Source organism: Mizuhopecten yessoensis, unplaced genomic scaffold, assembly GCF_002113885.1.
Source record: "Mizuhopecten yessoensis strain PY_sf001 unplaced genomic scaffold, ASM211388v2 scaffold9049, whole genome shotgun sequence".
Lineage (NCBI taxonomy): Eukaryota > Metazoa > Mollusca > Bivalvia > Pectinida > Pectinidae > Mizuhopecten > Mizuhopecten yessoensis.
This window is the reverse complement of record NW_018407853.1, coordinates 991647-1017189: the sequence shown is the minus strand read 5'-3', so window position 1 is coordinate 1017189 and position 25543 is coordinate 991647. Positions and strand designations below refer to the sequence as shown.

Below are 25543 nucleotides of genomic sequence, written 5' to 3'. Positions count from 1 at the left end.
AACTATTTTTGTTGACCTTTGTCCATGGAAGGTCCCTGCAAAATTTCATTGGAATTGGTTCAGGGGTTTTGGAGAAGAAGTCGAAAATGTAAATTGTTTACGGATGCACGACGGACGACGGACGACGGACGACGGACGACGAACGACGGACGACGGACAAAAGGCGATCGCAATAGGTCACTTGAGACTTTGTCTCAGGTGACCTAAAAATATGATGGTGATTTGTTATCTTTCAAAAGAATACTGAATTACTCCTACCTATATCTGTGTTCCACATGTTCCAGCTTTCAAAGTAACTTCAATACATGTACAAGTCACACTTTTGAAAATTAATTATCTTTCAGCTATAGAATGGAAGATATGCTACAATTATATAAATCCCATGCTGAAAGGTCCTAATGACTTCGGCTAGAAAACACATTTTCTATAGATGAAACGCAGTTACCGACATATACACAGACAATCAGACGTTCTATCATACATCATTATAAAATCCTCCAATATCCCAACTATTTACACTTAAACATTAAAGCACATGGTACCCTAATATTGATTTGAAGTGTTTTTTTCTGACAGAATCAATCCCTTCTGTATATTAAATCAATTATATAAACTATTATCATTGACCTTTAACTTGTTAATATGAAAAAAAACTTCCCAGTAAAATTCAGTCAAGGATTGCCATGAATAAACAAGGACATTAACTGCGAGCTTTTTCTTACATCACGTCAACAGACGCCAGATGATACGCAGTAACCGATATTAAACGCTATACCTCGAAGGAGTCAATCAGATGACACCTGTGTGACACAACACAAAAACCCTTTCAGCCATATTGCCACCTATAACTCGCCTCTTTATATGAGATAATGCTTATTGATCACAGCAGACCTTTACTTTAGAAAAATGTTTTAGTTTCTATTTTTAAAGACACATTAGCAGCCTTCAATATATTGGTTCCACCTCTAAGTACCATATGTTTACATATTTTGAACAGGAATCCGTCAACATTGATAGATTGCCTAAAGTTTTTTTATTCTATTTTTCAAAATAGGAAGCACTTGCATGTTATTGTCAACGAAAAGCAATGATCGCGCAATAAACCAGGTGTGCTCTTTAATTGAGCCTTCTGACAGAACACCTGAAGGCTTCTGTTTGTGAGCTGATATACAGGTATAGTGATTTACAGATAGTTTTCAGCTGATTTTTAATACCATTAGAGGTCACTTACATGCACTGCTTGTTAAAATTCATTAAAAGCAGATATTAAGTATACAAATGACATGGTACATATGCTGTCTATCTCCTAAAGTTTAAGCCCCCAAGTCAAATGTGGTCCCGATCGTAGTAGGTGGAAACAGGTCATACCAGCTTATGCCTCAGCGAGGAGCCAGTCACCCCTCGGACAGAGACAGTCATCTGGTACCTCAGGGAGTTATGTTAAATATTGTAATGCTTTATGTGCCAAATAACATGAAGAGGATTAAGCAATGCTATTTATTTGTACTTTCATACAATTCAAAATCCCATGCTGACAGCTAACTAGCATTACATGGTCTCTTGTGTGGTAGACATAAAAGGTCTACTTTCAAATCTTACGGTTCCTAGGTTTTACCTTGTACAGTCAACATTGATCAACAACCAAATTTTTCACCTTTACGAATAATAACTCTCATAAATACTGTAGTATCAAAGGGGATACTGAAATAGATGAAACAGAAGTGTAAGTAACAAGTTAGTACCCCCTCCTCGACCAGAAAAATCCAAAATAAAGTATATTGCTATGTACAGCTGTATTAATGATGACAAAGTGAAAAAGTTTCATGAGAGTTTGTAAAAGGTTTTATTAGCATCAGTATAGACATAATGTATGAATGTAAATTGAACATGTTCATCAGAATGAAAATAACTTAATGATTTTGCACTGGGGCATAACTCTGATCAGAAAAGGTCAATTGTAAGAAATAAGCACAGATGCATGATTTCAAAGATCATATCAGATGAGTTTCACAACATTTCAATGAAATTTTAGGTGGAGTGGTCCCAACAAGAATTGGCTCATGCATGGTTCATACAAACTTTTGACCTCAGAATTTAATGACTTTTCAAGGGTTTTTCAAGACAAAGTTTGAAAATTCAAGGGCTCATTTATATCGCAAAATAAACAAACAATTTTAATGAACAACAAGGCATTGAGGGGCTGGGATTGAAGGAAAGTCGTCGGCCTCCGTGTTCGGATTTGGATTAGGAAAAGTCGAGGTAGGTCTCGATGTACTTGCCGTTGAAGTAGAGGGTTTGGTATAAAAGTGTCAAAGGCCGAGTCGAAGCGGTCACCGAACATTTTTAACGTGTTTTTGACTTTTATATGTGATGTAAGGTCATTCCCCAATCTTGCCGAGATCAATAATTCTGTTACTCAGCGAGCACAAAGCAGAAGTCCTATAACCCTTGAACTCCCTCACCCAAAAGAATCTGGGATCGTGAAGCCATTTGCGGTTAAAAACACACTTCCCCATTGAAGCTGTTGCGTTCGTGTTACCCTCCTGTTAACAATACTCTTAATGCGCATGACCGTCTGTCACTCTGGCGCTTTAACTACAAGACTTACTCATTTCAAACGCAGTAATGATACAAATTGAAAAAGTAAAACCGGAAACTTCATCGGTAATATTTTCCAGAAATATTAAAAATTACAATCTGCAATTTGACGATCAATCTGTGTTAAAAATGATTATAGTTTGTGACGAATGTTTACAAAATACTGAATTAACATGACAGAAAGGTATACCCAACTAACTTCTCTTAACTTCAAGGGTTTTTCAAGGCTTACATTCATTTTCAAGGGTTTTTCAAGACAGACATCAAATTCAAGGGTATTTCAAGACCTGTGCGAACCATGTGACTTTTTATTTTGTAAAAGGGGTTTAACTCCTTTAAACACTGTGATATTGAAAAAAAAAATGTAGGTGTACAACTTCAGACTGTGATGATGACATCAGTGAACTTTCCTGAAATTTGGATGAGAAGTTGTCCAGACAATATTCTGTATACATTCATCAAGTTCTTAACGGTCTAAAAGTTATGACCCAGATAAGCAATTAGTAGAACAAGAAGAAGTGAAAGAACCAGTACCAAAACAAAATATCGGCCTTCATTGGAATGGGCGACATAATTACCAGTGACACAAGCACGATGACCAATGGTAATACAGGTATAGGGATGACAAATAACATAAGTAGGAATCACCAATGACCATACATAAGATGATCAATAATGTAAGTAGGGATACCCAGCACTTAACTACACAAGTTTTCCCCCTATACATAAATACAGACCGTTCACCCATTACTGGCCATCCATTGTATTAAATGAGCAGTGTGGATCTTCAGTTATGGAATTGTATAGTTTACTATAATTTGGGAGGACAGGCAGACCAATAAAGAAAACCACTTGAGCTATCCTAGCTGGGGTTTTTACATTCGTTTCAGTTTAAGGAAGCTCCTCACAGCAACTCTCAACAGTATCTTTGATCTGCTACATTATGACGCATGAAATAATCAAATTTCAAAAATATAAGCACTTTCTTCTACAATTTGTTATCATTAGAAAATCCACACACCATGGCATTTCTCATTAAATTCGCTGATTTGAGGTTTCCTTTCTACAATACCTTTTTATGAAGAGCACACCAAATATGAAAAGAAAAAGCAAACAAGAGGCCCAGATGACCTGTATAAATCATCTTGTTATTCAGGAGGTGGGACCAGATCCAAGGGTTAATCCTCAGTAGTATATCTGTATATTTCCATATTCAGCAACTGTTGTTAAAGGATGTGGAACGACAACAGCAACAGAGAATAAAAGCAACACGAAGGTCACAAGATGGCTTAGTGAGTTAACTCATTCACCTCTGAAATTTCATAATGAACTATTCCAACCTTTTAATTGGAAGGGTTCAAATGTGTCTTCAGGGGTGAATGAGTTAAAGGAGACCCTGTGACAATAACAACAGTACATTAGTATAGAGAAGCAACAGATTAGTAGTTGCTTCACGACGAGTGTTGCAAGAGATACCATTGAAGTGACAGTAATGGAGAACAGAAACAACACCAATGTGATATAACAACAGGTGTCAAGGGGGACAGCAGGGGTCATATATATATAAAGAAAAGAAATAGCAATGCAAGGATAGCTATAAAGATCGCCAGTAATACAATAATACAATGAGCAGAGTAGATCAATGTTGGCCTCGTCCATACATCCTTATCAGAGAACAAATTGATTCCACAGAGGACCTCCAACCCTTCACATTAACTTATTAGGACAATAGAGATAGATCAGGGTTAGTATATAATGGCTGACAGTGACCATACAGGGCTTTATGTTACCATGGACATCTCCTAGCAGCCTAATCAAATGACCTTTTCCTAGATATTTTCATTAAAGAAACATCCTGCTGATAAGGTAAAATTAACAACAATACTCAAAGTGCTTAGCCAATGGCTGGAAACATTATAAACTGGAGAAAAATGGTCAGGGTTTAATTAGAATGATTACATTGTAGCCTTGCTGTACTGACCGGAAGAAAGCATGAGTTGAAGTGCTACCAACAAACTAAATATACTGTCCTCCTGATCTTTATCTACTTAGGGGTAAAAGCACCAAGGTCATTATCATCCATTACAGATATCTAAGTGTGCACATGTCATGAAACACAATTGCCGACTCAGCAGTTTCTGTTCAGAGTGACCTGAAAACTCGCAGGAAGTTACCATCAGCAAGTGCTAATAACTCAGTGAGACTGTGAATTACAGGAAATGTACACCTAGCCGGGTTTCCATTATTCTGTTAGAAAGCCAGGACGTTCTAAACTCCTCCCCAAACACTGTGTTGTAGGTAATGGTAAAGACAGAGAGCAGGAAGTGGAGATGTGTGTGGGTTGATAAACGGCCATTCTGTAGAACAGAGACCACAGCGTCAGGTAATAAACCTGGATTTACATTCTGTAGGATACAGAAAAGATAGACAACCACTCTCCTTGTTAAGAACAGAAATCCCTTACTTCCGGGAGGAAGCAGACCGATTATCCTACAATTAACCCGCTACTGCCCTTGTCGCCAAGATAGGACTAATGATAATTACGTGTGAGTTGCTCGTCAATAGGTCAAATCTTTGTATGGCATGTCACATCAGTTCTACTTATCACTTTATATATAGCCTTCGTCCTTCATATATACCCCAGGGGTTATGCTGACGTACCGTAAATTTGCGCATATAGTGCACACTTTATTGGATACATATTGTCATGTCAAAAAGGGGGTGCGCACTTTACGCAGGAATAAGTCATTCTTTGGTTATCATTCTGGTCCGCCATATTGGATTACCTCCGTTCAAATAGTTTTATTTTGAGTCGTCGGTCATATATGATAAGATTGAAGATTAAAATAACAACAAAGAATGAAATATTTTGGCAACGCAATTTTTACCTTCTCTTAAATGGTTAAAATCGGTAATCTGTGGTCATGACTGCTGATTTAGCGACAAACACTAGCTCAGTATCTGGTCACGTAACATTTTTACAGGTAAGTTGACCGGAGGGCATATCGTCTGATCCCGGACAATAGGCTAGGTAGGATCGCCATGCTTCAGCGAAAATTGTTGACACTTCTCAACACCACAGTTAATACAAATTACAATGCAGTAATTTGCTAACACTCTATCAGTGATTACCGATTAACAATAGCTCTACTGCAAATTAATTGAAATTACTTGCAGTCGTGATCGAGGGACCGTGTTGTTTTCACTCCTCAACATGTGCCGTGGCGTGAAGCCCCACTGCACTGTTAGAACTACAGACTGATTTGACTGTAAAGGGATTATAAAAATTATGTTTATACTAGAAGCGTGGACATTCAACACATCCCCTTCAAATTTACTCGAAGGAAATAAAAATAAACAGAATACACTATTTTTATGATGCTTCAAATTATTAAAATAATTCACGAGGTTATCGATCACGTCAACATGAAAGTGACCCGGGGAAAAAAAAAAAGCACACTAGGCTTAGCGATTTGGTAAAAAAAACACCACAGAACTAACATGGAACGGAGCCTATAATTGAAACACTACATTTTGTAATTATGAGAAAACCGCTGAGATGTCGAAACATTAGTTGATCGTCGATTCTAAGGCATCGGAATTAACTGCACTTTTCTTTGTTTTCTGCAGGATTCGTCCACCAAGCGGTATGGAGGGAAACCTTCATGGGCTTATTGACTCCAATCAATCAATCGAAAATTAATCGGCGTTATAAACATCAAGCTACCTTTGATGCTACTTTTCCTGTTTGATACTGTTTATTTTTAGGATTTTTTTTCGATTTTTCTTTTTCAAATCTGACCCCAAAAACATGCCTGCACACTATACCTGAGTGCGCACTATACCCGCAAATTTACCGTACTCATTCTTTATACCTATGGAATATGTCAGGATAAAATTGTATGGGCCACCTTGTGGGTAATACCAGTCAGACAATTAAGTTTTATCCATTGATGTATATCAAAAGAACTGTGCAGCAGCATAATGGTAAACAAGAGGCCCAATGCATCGCTCAACTGGTATAAATCTCACACTTGTAACCTTAAAAGTGATCTAAAATAAAGCTACAGGCAAAATATCAGTATTTATGATTAAAATTCATTCAAAAGAGCCTGTTATTTTTTTTTAAAACATTTCACCTCTGTGATTGAAAGTCGAACAATGTCATGATGTTGAACAAATGTTATAGTCTTTCATCTCAGGATGCAACTTGCAAAGTATCAACATCCTGGGACCCATGGTTATTCAGAAGAGGTTGTTTAAAGATTTTAAACAAATTTGACCCCTGTGACCTTGAATATAAGTCAAAGTCATTCACTTCAACAAACATCGTAGTCCTTGATCCCAGCATGCTACTGACTAAATATCAACATCCTGAGCCTTTTGGTTATTCAGAACACGTTCTTTAAATATTTTGAACATATTTGCTCCTTGTGACCTTAAATATGATTCAAGGTCCTACATTTAAACAAACTTGGTAGCCCTTCATCCCAGCATCTAACTGGCAAAATATCATAAACCTAGACCTCTTGGTAGTTCAGAAGAAGTTGTTGAATGTTTTTAACATATTTGACCCCTGCTCTACTGGCCAAATATCATCGCCCTGGGCATTTTGGTTATTCAGAAGAGGTTGATTAAAGATTTTAAACATATTTGACCTCTGTGACGTTGAAAATGGGTGAAGGTCATTTATTTGAACAAACTTGGTAGCCCTTGATCCAAGTATGCTACTGACTAAATATCATCTCCCTGGGCATTTTGGTTATTGAGAAGAAGTTGTTTAAAGTTTTGAACATATTTGCTCCTTGTGAGCTTAAATATGATTCAAGGCCATACATTTTAACAAACTTGGTAGCCCTTCATCTCAGCATGCTATTGGCCAAATATAATCTCTCTGTGCATTTTGGTTATTGAGAAGAAGTTGTTTTAAGTTTTTAACATATTTGACCCTGTGACCTTGAATATATGTCAAAGTCATTCACTTCAACAAACATCGTAGTCCTTGATCCCAGCATGCTACCGACTAAATATCAACATCCTGAGCCTTTTGGTGATTCAGAACACGTTCTGTAAATATTTTGAACATATTTGACCCCTGTACCCTTGAATATAGGTGAAGGTCATTTATTTGAACAAACTTGATAGCCCGTTAACCCAGCACTCTACTGGCCAAATATCATCACCTTGGGCATTTTGGTTATTGAGAAGAAGTTGTTTTAAGTTTTTGACATATTTGACCCCTGTGACCTTATATATAGGTGAAGGTCATTCATTTCAACACACTTTGTAGCCCTTCATTTCAGCGTGCTACTGGCCAAATATCATCGCCCTGTGCATTTTGGTTATTGAGAAGAAGTTGTTTTAAGTTTTTGACATATTTGACCCCTGTGCCCTTGAATATAGTTGAAGGTCATTTATTTGAACAAACTTGATAGCCCTTTACCCCAGCATGCTACTGACTAAATATCAACATCCTGAGCCTTTTGGTGATTCAGAACACGTTCTGTAAATATTTTGAACATATTTGACCCCTGTACCCTTTAATATAGGTGAAGGTCATTCATTTCAACACACTTTGTAGCCCTTCATTTCAGCGTGCTACTGGCCAACTATCATCACCCTTGACATTCTGGTTATTCAGAAGAGGGTGTTTAAAGATTTTAAACAACTTTGACCCCTGTGACCGTGAATAGGGGTGAAGGTCATTCATTTCAACACACTTTGTAGCCCTTCATTTCAGCGTGCTACTGGCCAATTATCATCACCCTTGACATTCTGGTTATTCAGAAGAAGTTGTTTAAACATATTTGACCCCTGTACCCTTGAATATAGGTGAAGGTCATTTATTTGAACAAACTTTGTAGTCCTTTATCTCAGCATGCTACTGGCCAAATATCATTACCCTGGGCATTTTGGACGGACACCGGACGGACGACGGACACCGGACGGACGACGGACGCTGTGCCACGGCATAAGCTCACTTGGCACTTCGTGCCAGGTGAGGTAAAAACGACTGGCTGTAAAACTGGGTGTTACTCTTCTGTAATCAATGGAAAGGTAACAGCTTAGCAATTGGTTAGGTTTTTTTTACTTGAAATTGCTTACTGAATGCATTTGATTTTGTGATCAATTATTCCAGGGGCGCAGGGAATGTAACTGAACATAATCCCTGGAATTTTAAGGATGAGAGCTAAAGTGACATGATAAACTATAGTGTATACCAGTATAAGTTTCTTATTACGTTCACTATTCCTGTAAAGTAGCTTGGTCACAATGACATTTTTATGGTACATAATGGCTCAACCTACCGAACTTATCTCTTTGTATCACAAATCTAGTTTCTACAGGAAAAAGTACATAAGGTATGGCCACAACANCCCCCCCCAACTCCTCCAAATAACCTAATAAGTAAATATGTTATACTGTACTTCTAATTCCCTAGATGTCAATTTGAATCAGGTTTGGACTCCTGACATGAAATAGTGTATGATATTTGGTCTAGACAAAGAAAAGCTATAATGGACTACAGGCAGCTTTTGCCATACCATTATACATCTGGTCAACGACAGCCCAACAGGCGTAAGAAATGAAGCATTACAAAGGAAACTGCTTGAACGTATTGATTTCTACCCAATTTATACAGTGTTTTGTCCAATTCTATAAGATTAAACACCAACTGTTTCTGGTTCATAATCTGCTGGAAGTCTGCCAAATACACAGGAAAATTCTTGCTTGCTATCTAGCATTTCCCTTCACCAGATAAATATTCTACACATTTTGTTGCTTAATTTTTCAGCACTAAAATTTCACATTTTCACAGTAATCACTAGGCAATCTCAAGTCCGCCCGTGGTAAGGATTCCTTTATTTACTGTTCTTTTGTCAGGATCACCTAGATGTACAAAAACTTTGCTGAGACACATAGAACACTGAAGACATCTTGCTATTGGCTGACCTGTTCTGCTGCAAGCAACCAATATTTCTGATATGGTTTGATGAAGTGACACAATTGAATAATTTACCTTTTGGGCATGAAGGAGCTGTACACTAAAGGAAACTGATGTAATAATTGTATTGTTATTGAAGCAATTCAACTGAGAAATGAAAATATAGGTTTCTCATACCAAGGCTAATAAATAGGCAAATGTAACAGGTGATGGTTTTGATCTTTCATGAGTTTCCATTTCACACAAGATTTATAAAACAAGTTTAAAAAATTTCATTTTAGTGAGCCGCTGGTGAGCTAAAATAAAATATTTGTGTACAAGTTTTTAAAATCTAATCAGAAAAAAGACCCAAATTCCCTAACTAAACAAATATTTGCAAAACAGGGAAAACAAATATTTCCCTGTCATTCTTGAAGTTTAACATTTCTTGGCTCTACCGTATATGTAATGTCTCAATGTACCGTTATGCTGTAATATAGAAGTCTGCTACATTATATAATAACATATGCAAATTTTAAAATAGAATTAGAAAGAATGAGTAACAACACCTCTTGATTCTGTTCGAAACAGTATGATCTTCAATTTAAAACCAGTGTGTGACATGTTTCTGCCTAAAGGAGGCCTCATTCTTCAGAACACAACTACATTGTATACATGCTGTTTACTTGCTACGTGGTACAAATTGGGTTTGGTCTGCATTCCCTCATTGTGATATATGGTATATAAATGGAATGGGTGTATTTACTGAATGCCAGTTCTGTAATTATGTCATAAATTGGGATATCTTGACATCTGCTTGTCTTTAGGACATAAGAATGTCTTCCAAATGATGTGTGACTGTAAGACTCATACTGCACATCCCATTGTGTACCTGCACACAATTCCAAGTGAACACTTCAGGATATATACCCCAGAAAAATACGTGCCCTTGCAAGATATACCTGTAGACCAAATTTAGGAATAACCTCTGTTGAAATACTGTAAACTAGGAAATTTTCAATGCATTTTAATTTTCCAATTTTTCACCATTCCCAATAAGAGCATCTATTATGGCATCAAAGTTAAGTTCATGTACATAGCATATATGATATAGAGTATAATAAAAGGAAAAGGGTGAAATTAACACTGTGAATGGCAAATAGTTGACTGGTTGAAAGTTTTCCAGTATACAATAGTATAGGAGATATGCCCCAGACTAACTGTGTCCTTAACTGAAGTCAGAGGTCAAAATATATAGGGTTACAGTGACCTATATTTGGTGTATGACACTCTGCCATCCCAAGGTGTCAAAATTTAGGTCACAGTGACCTTTATTTGGTTTTGTAACTCTGCCATCCTTATAACTTGTGTACTAAGCCAAAGCGAATTATTATAGATTTGTCCCAAACAAACTCCTGGGAAGGAAAGACAGAAATACAGACAAATGAAATCTTAAGGTCTACTAATTTAGTACCAGGGAAAGATCAGGAACTAGAATGCTTTACACAATCAAGTACATATATAATTTTGAGCAATACCATCCAACATCCAACGAAGTAGATTGCGTATCATATGGGTAAATCAGCTAATTGAATTACTTAATTTACCCTGCCCTTCATTTCGGTCTAAGCACTTACACTGACCAGGAAGCTCCGATGGTTAGAGCAACATTATAACAACGGAATGTCTAGCACTGGAATCTAGCACTGGAATCCTGGTCTAGCTCGCTCAATTTTTACACAAGGAACACTGTTGTTGATTATTTTTTTGTTTTATTTTATCTTTATCCTTCTTTTAATTAACAAATAATGTAAGGAACGGTTTTCTTTTCAGAAAGGATTTATTAAAGTGTTAGTCATGCCAGAAAAATCAGTGTCAACTACATAGTTACAGTTTCAAGCAGTAGCATGGGGATCCTTATTGTATATTTGTTTTATTGACTGCAAAGTTAAGATGCTTACAAGAGGCTTTCTTGGTTATTTGGGAACTGTTGCCTTTCATGCATTAAAATGGCGTGAAATAAACTTCTTATTTTTGAATCTGCCAGAAATAAAACCTGTTTTAGTTCCTTTTTTTTTGGGGGGGGGGGGGGGGGGAATTTTTAATTTGATCGAATTGAAAACAAATGTCTAAACTCGATTGAAAAATAGGTCAGCTAATAACAATACTGACAGAAAATTATGTATGAAAAATATTCATCTTCAATACGCACCTGCTGGCCTAGTTCGGTCAAAATCAGCTGATGCTCTGACTTCCCTCTGGGTGAACTCTTGACCTGTTTCCAAGGTCACAGGTTGTGCAAGGTCAACTACTGCAGCACTGGTTGCCTTATTGTTTGTTATATTGGTTGCCGTAGAGACAGTGGTATTGTTGTCAGAGGAAGAAGTGGTACACGGAATCCCGACAGGGTCATTAGATGCTGTGCCACTCCCTTGTATGCCTGTAATATGAATATATGTTTTAGATGCAGGAGGATGGGAGTGGAGAAAACAATGAGGAACTAATCAGTCATTGATTATGCAAGTTTCCTGGCACCCATTGTAAACAGTATCCAAACTATACCAATATCAGCCAAATTAATTGTCTATTCACAAACTGCATTTATAGAATAAGTTTATATAGTGCAAAAAATGTATAGCATAGATTATTACGTCAATATTAAACTGCATGTCACAAAGCTATAAAACATCCAACAATGAAGTCGAATCGCATTACTTCCATTTCATTTAAACAGAAGTCTTTAAACAAGAGGCCCAATGGGCCTGAGTTGCTCACCTGGTATTAATCTCACAAATAATCTTTAAAGTGGACTAAAATACAGCTACAGGCAGAATATCAGTGTTTGACTCATAAGAACTTATCAAAAATTTAAACATATGACGCCTGTGACCTTGAATGTCGAACAAGGACATAAGGTTGAACAGAGCGTATAGTCATCCAACCAAGCATGCTTCTGGCAAAATATCATTACCCTTGACCTTTTGGTTATACAGAACAAGTCATTTAAAGATTTAAACATATATTGACCACTGTGACCTTGCATATGGGCAAAGGTCATTCATTTGAAAAAACCTGGTAGTCCTTCATCCCAGTATGTTAATGGCCAAATACCATCACCCTTAGCCTTTTGCTTATTGAGAAGAGGTCTTTTAAAGGTTTGAAACATATTTGACCCCTGTGACCTTTAATATATGTTGAGGTCATTCGTTTGAATAAACTTGGTAGTCCTTCATCCTAGCATGCTACTGGCCAAACAACATCATCCTAGGACTTTTGGTTGTTGAAAAGATGTTGTTTAAAGGTTTTAAACATATTTGAAAATTGTGACCTTGAATAATTGTCAAGGTCATTCATTTTTACAAACGTGGTAGCGATTCATCCCAGCATGCTACAGGCCAAATATTATAACCGTCAGTCTCTTGGTTATTGAGAAGAAGTAGTTTTAAAGTTTTTAAACATATTTGACCTCTGTGACGTTGAAAATGGGTGAAGGTCATTTGTTTGAACAAACTTGGTAGCCCTTCATTCCACCATGCTAAAAGCCAAATATCATCACCCTAGGCCTCTCTGTTATTCAGAAGAAGACGTTCAAAGATTTTAACATATTTGACCCCTTTGACCTTGGATATGAGCGAAGCTCATTCATTTGAACATATTTGGTAGCCCTTCATCCAAACGTGTTACTGGCCAAATATCATCACCCTAGGCCTCTCTGTATTCAGAAGAAGACGTTCAAAGATTTTAACATGTTTGACCCCTTTGACCTTGGATATGAGCGAAGCTCATTCATTTGACCATATTTGGTAGCCCTTCATCCAAACGTGTTACTGGCCAAATATTATCATCCAAGGCCTTTTGGTTATTGAGAAGAAGTAGTTTTAAAGTTTTTAAAGGTATTTGACCTCTGTGACGTTGAAAATTGGTGAAGGGCATTTGTTTTAACAAACTTGGTAGCTCTTTATCCCAGCATGTCACTGGCCAAATATCATCACCCTACGCCTCTTGGTTCTTCAGAAGGAGTCTTTAAAGATTTTAACATATTTGACCCCTGTGACCTTGAAAATGGATGAGGGTCATTTATTTCAACAAACTTGGTAGCCCTTGACTCCAGGATGCTACTGGCCAAATATCATCATCCAAGGCTGTTTGGTTATTGAGAATAAGTTGCTTTAAAGGTTTTAAACATATTTGACCCCTGTGACCATGGAAATGGGAGAAGGTCATTTGTTTGAACAAACTTGGTAGCCATTCATCCCAGCATGTTACTGGCCAAATATCATCACCCTAGGCCTCTTGGTTCTTCAGAAGTCGTTCAAAGATTTTAACATATTTGACCCCTGTGACCTTGAAAATGGATGAAGGTCATTCATTTGAACAAACTTGGTAGCCCTTAATTCCAGGATGCTACTGGCCAAATATCATCATCCTAGGCCTTTTGGTTACCTTTGGGCAGGAGAGCTAAAAATAAGAACTTATTGCTAAAATTCCAATAACTGTATTATTTACATTACCTTTGATAATGAAATTAATATTGGTTTGCTACATTTATCTGTTCTGTATAACACAAAACCATACAATTGAATAATCAAAAATTTAAGCGACACTCCTTTTTCGCTATAAAATCTTTCACCAAATTATTCTTATCTTTTAATAGCTTATACCACAAGCTAAGGAAACTGCTGTGGCATAAAAACAAAAAAATCATATTGATCTGATTTATTCCTGAAGATCAAAGAACAAACTAGAAAGCACTTAACAAATTATGACAGCCCTATTGGCCAAAGTTTCCCATTCAGAGTTTTTGTCAGGTGCCCTTGGTCATGGTACTAGTTCTTTTTGCTGTTGCCTTGGAGAGAATGAAAAGTGGGCTAAAGTGTTCAACTTTTATCATAAATTACCCTTGTTTATATCCAAGCTTGAATATGTATCAAAAGGACTTCCTTCTGTACCAGATGGCCTGTAAACAACCCACTTTACATCAAAAACAAAATTGATTTCAGTTTAAGATGTTTATCAGCAAGAATACTTTTAATGAGATTTACATCAATAGCACAACACAACCAATATTAAAATTGATGACCACATTTTCATTCCAAACTGAAGTGGCAGTTATTTTACCAAAAATTCTTTAAAACGTCTCAACCTTACAAACAATAAGAAATACCATAGTTTCCTCATATATATGTATAGAATATGACCTTCTTTTGTAACTACTTCAGGTACTGATTAAGTTCATCAAACAATATTGTGTCAAAGATTATGGCCTTCATCTTTTGTAACCAAATTCACCAGTTTGATGTCATCTAGCATGACCTTCACCTTGAACCAAGTTCAGCAGTACAGTGACGTATAGCATGACCTTCACCTTCAATCAAGTTCAGCAGTACAATGACATATGGCATGACCTTCACCTTGAATCAAAATCAAGTTCAGCAGTACAAGACATATAGCATGACCTTCACCTTGAATCAAGTTCAGCAGTACAATTATATATAGCATGACCTTAACCTTGAATTAAGTTCAGCAGTACAATGACAAATAGCATAACCTTCACCTTGAATCAATTTCAGCAGTACAATGGCAAATAGCATGACCTTCACCTTGAATCAAGTTCAGCAGTACAATTATATATAGCATGACCTTCATCTTGAATCAAGTTCAGCAGTACAATTATATATATCATGACCTTAACCTTGAATCAAGTTCAGCAGTACAATGACAAATAGCATGACCTTCACCTTGATCCAATTTCAGCAGTACAAAGGCAAATAGCATGACCTTCACCTTGAATCAAGTTCAGCAGTACAATGACAAATAGCATGACCTTCATCTTGAATCAGTACAATGATATGTTGACATAATCTGCCATTATGATGTTGTATTATCATATCTTCATGCTTATTACAAAATGCAACACTTAGAATGATGTCAAAATGTATGACCTCAACATCTAACCAAGTCCATTAGCCAAAACAGTGTCATATAGTATGACCTTCATCCTTAAAACAAGTCCACCTGATCCAGTATCATGTATGGTGTCACAGAATATGCTCTTCACTTCTTTTAACCATGTTCACCCGACAGTATGGTGTTCAGAGAGTCTAGGTCCTGTTTGGGGGCCCCATTCCCGAAATAGTGAGAAAAAGCCCTAGTGTTATAGAATGACCTTTAACTTCACCTCCTGTAACCAGGATCACCAACAGTTATTATGGGTTGCTTTGCCTTCTGCTACACCCCACCCTTTTCTTTTATAATATTTCCTGATTTTGGACTTTACCAGTGACATCTCTTGGTTAATCTTAATCATCAAGTTAAAAAAACAGCGCTTAACAGCTCAAGACATGCATTGTTGGATCAATGGATATTCAGTAAGCCTAATCCAGGCAATCATCAGGCTTCCTATGGGATAATTAGATGTCCAACTATTCACTTGTTGGTTTTTGCAACCCATTCACCATTGGTAACCCTATTACATATGTTTAAATTTCTTAGAAGCAACTTATTCCATTTGTTGCTTAACCTAAGATGGTGAGAAACAGCAGAAACAGTATCAACAACCTTACTTAACATAAGATGCTGAGAAAAAGAAAACTGAAATTCAGCTGACAAAGTTACGAATGGAGCTGAAATTTTGTGACCATCCTTACTCCCTTAAGATGAAATTGAGGCAGTATGGTCTGGACAACCATGTAAAGCAGCATGTTAATCTTAGTATATCATTTGGTTCTGACGTAGGAAACAGGTTCCATGATTGAGACTAGTGGTTCCTGACCATCCAGGGGGTTGTTATGAACGACATATATAAATATGGCTTGATTAAAATGTTGAGAACAGATTACTAATAACTATGGTTAATGTAATGAAGCACCCTGTCCCTACCTGTCTTATCTGTCTCTTCAAGTAACACTGTTGTGTCCTTCTCAAGAAGTTGTCGACGTTTCTCTTCCAGGATTTTCTCCAGGCCATCCTGGTCTTCTGTCGTCAGAGATAAATCGACAGGCCCTGGATTGGCGTTGGTATTAGTATCCATATTACTAACAGTGGAACTTTTCTTTGACTTTTTCTTGTTGTGCTTCTGTTTTCTCTGTCTTCCAGCTAAAATAAATAAAACACAACAACCAGTTGTAGGGAGATTCTGATTCTTTAGAGTGTGGTTCAATCATTCAAGGTAAAATATAAGGGGACTCCTTACTGAATAGGGAGACATCACATGTCTTCCTGTAAAACCTCAATACTTATCACTTACAAATTATACTCTACTTCACAACTTCACTGTGGAGTTGTTATTTACCATATTAAAATTAAAATGTCAGATTGTTTTTATGTAAAGGTAGACTTACCTTTTCAAACAAGAACTTTAAGTGATTAATCTACATATAAAAAAGGATTATACTGAAAATTCGATCTTCCCCATTTATCAGAAAAGATAGGAAATAACAATATGTGAAAGTCCTACCATTTGAAGGTAATACATTTAACAGAGTAACATACTGGAAATGAAATATCTTCAGCAATGATCTATATTGTTAATCAAACCACTGATCATACTTTTAAGTCTGGATGCAGAGTAACTGAGGTCGGGATAAAGTCATATTAAAAAAACCAGATAGGATAAAGTATTCCCATGATTTTAATTTCAGTCATTCTGCTTACAGAAAGTTCATACTTTGGGTTATTCACTCCATTTGAGTTTAAGATAACTGAGTGTTCGAGTTTTGGAGTCAACGACTAGTCTGAGTTTGAGTGTTTGTGTTTTGAGGTAACTGACTTGAGTTTGATTTAAATGAATGTTGAGATTTGGGGGTAGGAAACTGAACTAAGTTTGAGATAACTTGGTTCTATTGTATTTTCAGCATGGATAGACTTATTCATCAAGTCACTGACCATTTTCTGGATTTGGGATGTGAAGCGAAGGTCGCCACTGGTGGAGAGAGAAGTCGTCTGCTCCAGTTATGACCAGATCGTCATGTAGACCGTTCCACTGCACACAGAGTAGTCTCCCACTGTGACCTTGGTAACAAGCCAGCATCTCGTTCTTATCCACATCCCAAACCTTTTGGTAAAGTCAAGGTCACTTTAAAATACATATGCATTCCTAAACAGAAATCACAAAATACTTATCAACTTATCAACATATTGCTTGTAAAAGTTTAAAAAAATGATAAAAACAATATAAGTTTAAACACATACTGACCAGTGCTTGACCATCATACGAAACTGTGGCTAGGTGTTGATCAATGTGGGGACTCCAGGCAACACCGGTCACTCTGTCCACGTGGCCGAGGAGACATTGCTTGGATTCGGACACTACCACAGGTTCGGCCACTAGGTCTCCAACTGTAAGTTGAAGATTTAATACCATTTTCTGGTTTTTGGTTATTTAATGACAATCAAGCTTCAGTGCCTTTGTTCTCATCAACCAATTATGACATTTGAATAATAGCAGCCAAGTCCATTTTACCGGCATTGAATATTATCCATATTTAACTGCTGATAATGCCCCCACCCTATCTCTTCTCTTTCAATAAGTTCAAACAATCTTCATGAAAAACGCCAACAGTATTTAATACCACTATGCCAATGAAGTCTCTCCAAAGGTTATAAAATGGATAATCTTGAAGTGAATAGCCAAGGGGAGGTAAATCTAATACTGAAGAGTGTGACGATGCAGAATACTTTCTTCAATTTCCTGCTCAAAAATACAGAAAATACAGTATAACAATATAATCATTTCAGTAACATTTCTGTATTAGTTTCAGATACCATTTTCCTTTCTTCAGTTACTTCACTGGAATAACATTTGGGCATCATGGTCCAATTTCAAGAACACCTTTTCATTGAAACCTTTAATATAATGCCGTTCACTATGTAACAGAATATAGTCTATATATCTATGCACTTTAAACAAACAAACTGGACAGTGTTCCTACGTAACTACTATACTAAAAACTGTAATTCTTTTGCCCCACTAAGTTTTCTTGCTCTGGCACCATCCAAAATATATATTCGCCATATGTTGAATTTACTCTACGACTTGACATAAAACAGTTTCAAAAGACCACATTAGGAAAAGCCATACTGGTAAGTATACAAACTTGACACTTTGCAAATTGGTTTTACATGGTAAGAAAGTTGAACATTGGTGAGTAAAACAGTTGACGTGTAATTATTTTTTCTCCAGATCGAGTCACTATATTTTTATCTATATTTTAACAATGCATTGAGCATAGCTACAGACTGGAAATGAAACATCAGTGTTACCTTTGTCCAGGAGAGAAGACAGGTTTACTACATAGACTCCCGCCTCGTTTGATGCTGTGGCTATCCAGTACATGTAGGGGGAGCCACCTGGTGAAGCCATGGTGATGTGGGGATGCCATTGAATACAGTTGATCAACTTTTTATGAATATGGACAGTGGCAACCAGACGAAAATTTGGGGGCTTGTAAATTTCCACTGACCTTTAAAGAAAATATAATACAGATGTATACTAAAATAACTTAGGTGTTATTTAGGATATACATTTAAACTTTATCATATGCTTAATGTGCTCAACATATAGCAATCAACAAGAGCAGACACAACTTTGCGAATAAAAAACAAACTTTTTATTTGCGATTTCTGCTCGGAGCATAGCTGCCAATATAAAGCCAATACAATTATAAGTGATAAAACTTGATTATGTAGACTCTGATAAATTTGAGATTCTGTAGGAAAACAAATATATCTTTACTTTTGCCATACTATTTTTTTTTTCTTTCTAAAACTCTGTTTATCGATTTTCTTTGCTTAGATATGTAAATACATGATCTAAGAATGACTTAAACTCCCATTGACTGTGAATGAGATTGTGCTTTATGAATCACTGTTATCATTAACATTTGGTATTAAGATATTGCTATATTAACAAAACATCAACAGCAATACACACATGTATGAATGTACATGTATGTTTAATTAAACAGATCTAGTGATTTGCCATGGCTGAGGAAAGCAGCAAAATATCTGAATTAGCATAAAGAAGGAATGCTCTTACCCATCATCATTGCCAATAGCAACAAAAGAAAAGTCTGGACTCCAGCTGATCTCACTGCGCACTGGTAACTTGACCTGGAATCGTTTTTAAACAAAATAAATATTTTAGCACTTTAGCACTGAAAAACTCAACCGTGTTACCTACTACAGGTCGTTGTGAATTTGAACCATCAAAGGAAAGGCTTCTCAAACCTCTGTGTGACCATGAACTTACAGTGACCATTGCATAATTCTTTAACCTCTGTATGGCTTTTGAGCCTACATGGATTCTTGCATTACATTATCTAACTTGTTTGACCTTTGAGCTTACATTCACCCTTGTATGATCGTTTCTATCTTTATGTGACCTAGAACATTGACATTTGCATTGGTCATTTTTATCCTCTGTATGACATTGAATCTCTATTGACCCTTATACTATATGTTTACTCTTACCTCTTTATTATTTCAGCTTATATTGACCATTGCATGCCATTCTCTAACTTCTGTATGATCTTAAACCTACATTGTCTGAGACACTTGTTTCTATTTCCTATTTTGAACCATACTTTTTTGTTACAACATGTCTTATATATATAGTGTTTTTATATAAAATTGAAAAACTTGAATAAAAGTAAGTTTAAACTAAACTTAAATTGACCTTGTTATCATCTTTTCAAACCCTGTATGACCTTGAACCTACCTTGACCCTTGTATTATTGTCTGTAACTACTCCATGATAAAGAGCCTTCATTGACCTTTGAGTGGGGTTTTTTTAAATTCTGAACAACCTTCTTCATTATCTCCTCTACCTCTTTCTTACCTTCAATATACAATGATTTTTGTTCTCTAACTACTGTTTGACCTTGGTCACTATCACTATAGCGCCTGTCATATGTTTTAGACCTTGAACCTATAGACTGACCCTGAAGTTACCTTTTTGCCATTAGTTTGCTGTATGAGTGAGTTGACGTCACTGGCCTCCTCCTGTAGGTTATAGACGTCGTGTTCCAGGATAACACCATCCCCGATACTGTACAGACTGTAGCCACCCGATACATCATCTGAAGGTTAAAGGTCAACAGATTGGTTAGCAGTCTACATAGGTACTGATGTCAGCATACACAGTTTTAATCTTTACAAAGCAAATTAGATCCAGCATCAGCGTTCCATTAGTTCCAAGGGGGGGGGGGGGGGGGGGGGGGGGGGGGGGGGTAACGTCCTATGAACAGCTATGGTCAATTAAAGACATGCTTCCATGCGTGTAATATATGCGTGCTTGTGTATATGTGTGCTGGAGGCAGGGTATGTTGGAGTCCTTCGTGGATGAATTCCAGTAGACTTGCACAAAAAAGTAATCAAAATTCAAAGTAAAGATGACTGGACAACATTCACATGAAGGTGATTGGCAGTTTTCTTTGCCAAATATATAAGCTCAATTACAAACATACATCGGAAATTTAATACTGTATACTTGGGAAGTTTTTGCTGCAGGTAACTTTTGCTTTTTTCGCCCCCCCTCAGGAAGGTAAATTTATCCTGACAGTGAATATTGGTACATAAATACATGGATTATTTAAGTAAAACTAATTATTTGGAAATATTTTACAAACAGCAGCAATTGAATTCATTATGATATAATTATTGATGAAATATTAGATTTTATAGTGATGAAAAGTGATTTGTTTATGAACCAATGTTATGACCCAGTTACAGTCCTTTGTAAATGTAATTCTTTATCTTTTATTGTATGTATTCCAGTTGCATTTCATGTTATGTCAACTTTGGTGAAAATGTTTTTATCTATAATAATAATAATTATTATTATTATTATTATTATTATTCAAGGTTCTTATATACCGCTTTATCAAAAGCTAGTTTGTAGGTCGTCTCAAAGCGGTTCACAAGCTATTATCCGTGGTTATAGAGCCATTGCAACCAGCCAATATCTTTCTCAACTCCCTGGGGAGCATACATCTGGTGCTGCCATTTCGGCGCTCACAGCTAGCATTCTACAATTCTAGCACTACCCAACCTCATACTCATTTACAGCTGAGTAGACTGGAACAAGTGGAGTGAAGTATCTTGTTCAAAGATACAACACAGTGCCTTGAGGTGACACAAACCTGCAACCCTTTGGTCAGGGGCCCGGCATCCTACCACTATGTGCCTCCTTAAAACTCTATAAAAATATTTGATCTCATTAAGTTGAAATGATAGCTTTATCTTTATCTGTATATGAAAGATATGTTTAAATGTATTTGTTGCTAATACAATTAGAATCAAAACATCACCATATGTCTCAACAAAATAAAGAAAATGATAAGACTTGCCTTGGTGTGAACAGCTGGGACCCCACGTCACCACATACACTGTCCGCTTATGGTAGGTGGAGGAAATGTTGGGATGTCTGAAGATGTAATATGTAACAGGTAATCATGGGCTTCAAGCATGAAAAGACTGAGGAGACAGCAATGACACACATGACTGGATAAACTGTCGATACCGTGTACAAGTTTCTTATGACATCTTATTTATCACTTTTAATTTCTTTCTAAAATAGTTTTATACCGAGAAAACTAACATGCTAGAAGTTTCCCTGGACATTCCATTTCCAGGTCATGAAAGCCAATCATAAATTTAAATGACTTATCAGGACACACAAAGTGTGCAAGTTAAAATCTGAATTTCCATAAAAATGCAGATGACTTGATAGGTGTGCGGACAAGAGTTTCCTGCAATTATTTCATTAAGTATTGAATAAAACATTCTTAATGTTAACTTGTTTAATGAACAGGAATATAAAGTACCTGAATCATTCACACAAATTCTGGACAATTAAAAGACATATATTTCTCGCGTGAACAATGATAAGCTACGAGTAGGAATCTGACCAACCTGTTTGACAATGTGTCGTACACACCCACTCGCCCATCGTCAGTCCCATACGCCAACAGAGCTTCCTTCACGGGATGCCAACATAGCTGTATCATACACAATTCATAGAGATGTAGAATGTGATGGAATTTAACTGACCATCAACCCAGTAACATGTATATAGGGTTAAGCAAAAGAAAACAAGTGATTAGATGTTATGTGTTAGGAGGCACATAATTGAAAACGTTTTTAAAACACTCTCATGTTATAAATTAGAGAATGAATTTACTACAGATCTAGACAAACCTGTTAATAGAGACCTTCAAAGGAGGAAATAAAAATAAAAGGATTTTCTTAAGGCAGGTGGTCTTTGTAGAAAGGTTGCGACAGTATACCAAATATCTTTGGGATATTCTTAAGGCAGGTGGTCTTTTAGAAAGGCCCTTTCACCCCTATGTAACTTTAGTAAACTCTACCACACATTGATCTGGATGAGTCCATTATGGTCCACAGTGGTGAAAAGGTTAAGGCAGGTGGTCTTTATAGAAAGGTTGTTACGGTATATTAAACATCTCCCCAAGATATTCTTAAGGCAGGTGGTCTTTATAGAAAGGTTGTTACGGTATATCAAACATCTCCCCAAGATATTCTTAAGGCAGGTGGTCTTTATAGAAAGGTTGTTTTTGAGGCAGGTTTCACTTACTGCTGTGACTTTGGTCTTGATTCCTTGCCACAGATTCTTGATGTCCGTGAGATTGTTGGTATTATTGAGGTTCCATAGACGTATCATACTGTCTCCGACCCCCACTGCCATTCTTCCTGTAAATTAGTCAAAACATCAACCCTTGGTTCACTGAACAATATGTATGGTTTCAGACTTCAAAAGCAAATCTTTTAAGTGAATTGATTTGGCAAACAGCATTAATTTGGTCAAAATCATTCAATTTATCCTGCAGGATGGTATTTTGTATACAAACAAGAGGCCCAATGGGCCTGCATCGCTCACCTGGTATAAAACTCACACTTGTAACCTTAAAAGTGATCTAAAATAAAGCTACAGGCAAAATATCAGTATTTATGATTAAAATTCATTCAAAAGACCGTTATTTTTTTTTTAACATTTCACCCCTGTGATTGAAAGTCGAACAAAGTCATTATGTTGAACACATTATATAGCCTTTCATCTCAGGATGCAACTTGCAAAGTATAAACGTCCTGGGACCCATGGTTATTCAGAAGAGGTTGTTTAAAGGTTTTAAACAAATTTGACCCCTGTGACCTTGAATATAAGTAAAAGTCATTCACTTTAACAAACAAAGTAGTACTTGATCCCAGCATATACTACTGACTAAATATCAACATCCTGAGCCTTTTGGTTATTCAGAACAAGTTGTTGAAATATTTTGAACATATTTGCTCCTTGTGACCTTGAATATGATTCAAGGTCATACATTTATACAAACTTGGTAGCCCTTGATCCTAGTATGCTACTGACTAAATATCATCACCCTGGGCATTTTGGTTATTCAGAAGTTGTTTGAAGTTTTAAACATATTTGACCCCCGTGACCTTGAATTTGGGTGAAGGTCATGCATTTGAACAAACTTTGTAGCCCTTCATCCCAGCATGCTACTGGCCAAATATCATCACCCTGGGCATTTTGGTTATTCAGAAGTTGTTTGAAGTTTTAAACATATTTGAGCCCCGTGACCTTGAATTTGGGTGAAGGTCATGCATTTGAACAAACTTTGTACCCCTTCATCTCAGCATGCTACTGGCCAAATATCATTACCCTGGGCATTTTGGTTATTCAGAAGTTGTTTGAAGTTTTAAGCATATTTGACCCCCGTGACCTTGAATTTGGGGGAAGGTCATGCATTTGAACAAACTTTGTATCCCTTCATCTCGGCTAGCTACTGGCCAAATATCATTACCCTGGGCATTTTGGTTATTCAGAAGAAGTTGTTTAAAGTTTTAAACATATTTGACCCCTGTTACCCTGAATATGGGTGAAGGTCATTTATTTGAACAAACTTTGTAGCCCTTCATCCCAGCATGCTACTGGCCAAATATCATTACCCTGGGCATTTTGGTTATTCAGAAGTTGTTTGAAGTTTTAAGCATATTTGACCCCCGTGACCTTGAATATGGGTGAAGGTCATTCATTTGAACAAACTTTGAAGCACTTCATCCAAGTTTGCTTCTGGGCAAATATCGACACCCCAGACTTTTCGGTTATTAAAAAGAAGTCGTTTATGGTAAAATATTGACGCCGGACGACGGACGGACGGACGACGGACGCCGCGCCACGGCATAAGCTCACTTGGCACTTTGTGCCAGGTGAGCTAAAAACCGTGTTGGAAGACTTCTTGGGTGTACAACTTACCTGGATCTACAGGTGAGGACTTGGCAACGTAAACAAACCCCCCAAACGTGGGTAGGACCCCAAACAGTGATCCAGAGTCAGTGTTCCACACAATCACCTATAAAATAAGCAGGACAAATTGTATATCACCATGTATACAGGCCAGGAACACACCTTTACATCAGTTATAATCAAGATTTCCAATATGCGTTACGAACATAAATATTCTAAAAAATACACTAGCATAAGAAAAAACATTTAAAAATTCCAGGGTTAAGCTCATTCCATTCACCCCCAGAGTATGTCATGATGAAATTGAAGGCTCTGTACACGACACCTTATGGATGAGACAAGTAGACTTGTTTGATCCTTGGATGTACTTCAAAAGGACTGCACAGTAGCATAATGGTAAATTCAATGGACAAGTAACATCCTAGCTATTGGTTAGGTTGTTCTACTGGGACCCAATGGAAAGCTAACTGTGTGCCTTTGGTTTTGTCATGACATATTCCAGGGGTGCAGATCAGAGTAAGCATAACCTACAGAGTTTTCAAGGATGAAGAAAAACAAATATATAACTTAATTTTGTGCAGTGATAACAATAGTCATAGCAATTTGTATATACATAATGTATTTTACAATCCGTGCAATTGATTATTTACTGAAGTCCATATTGAAGTCGAACCAACATAATTTCACAACAAGAGAAAAACATTAGTAGTGCTTTAAAACTAATCTGATTTTTCAATTATCATTCAGATTAC

The 25543-nt window shown here is 36.8% G+C and overlaps 1 protein-coding gene across 1 annotated transcript in view; it reads right to left on the bottom strand.

The window, feature by feature from the left end:
* LOC110457206 (gem-associated protein 5-like) overlaps positions 1–25543 on the bottom strand; it is a 193533-nt gene that overhangs the window by 161784 nt on the left and 6206 nt on the right. Inside the window, exons 6-16 of the mRNA XM_021508373.1 lie at positions 24801–24897; positions 23118–23233; positions 22436–22521; positions 21871–21947; positions 20474–20601; positions 19560–19633; positions 18785–18984; positions 17718–17860; positions 17408–17576; positions 16403–16618; positions 11736–11963 (exon numbers count right to left, since the gene is read on the bottom strand). Coding sequence (XP_021364048.1) covers positions 11736–11963; positions 16403–16618; positions 17408–17576; positions 17718–17860; positions 18785–18984; positions 19560–19633; positions 20474–20601; positions 21871–21947; positions 22436–22521; positions 23118–23233; positions 24801–24897 — 1534 coding nt within the window. The remainder of the gene's footprint in view (positions 1–11735; positions 11964–16402; positions 16619–17407; positions 17577–17717; positions 17861–18784; positions 18985–19559; positions 19634–20473; positions 20602–21870; positions 21948–22435; positions 22522–23117; positions 23234–24800; positions 24898–25543) is intronic.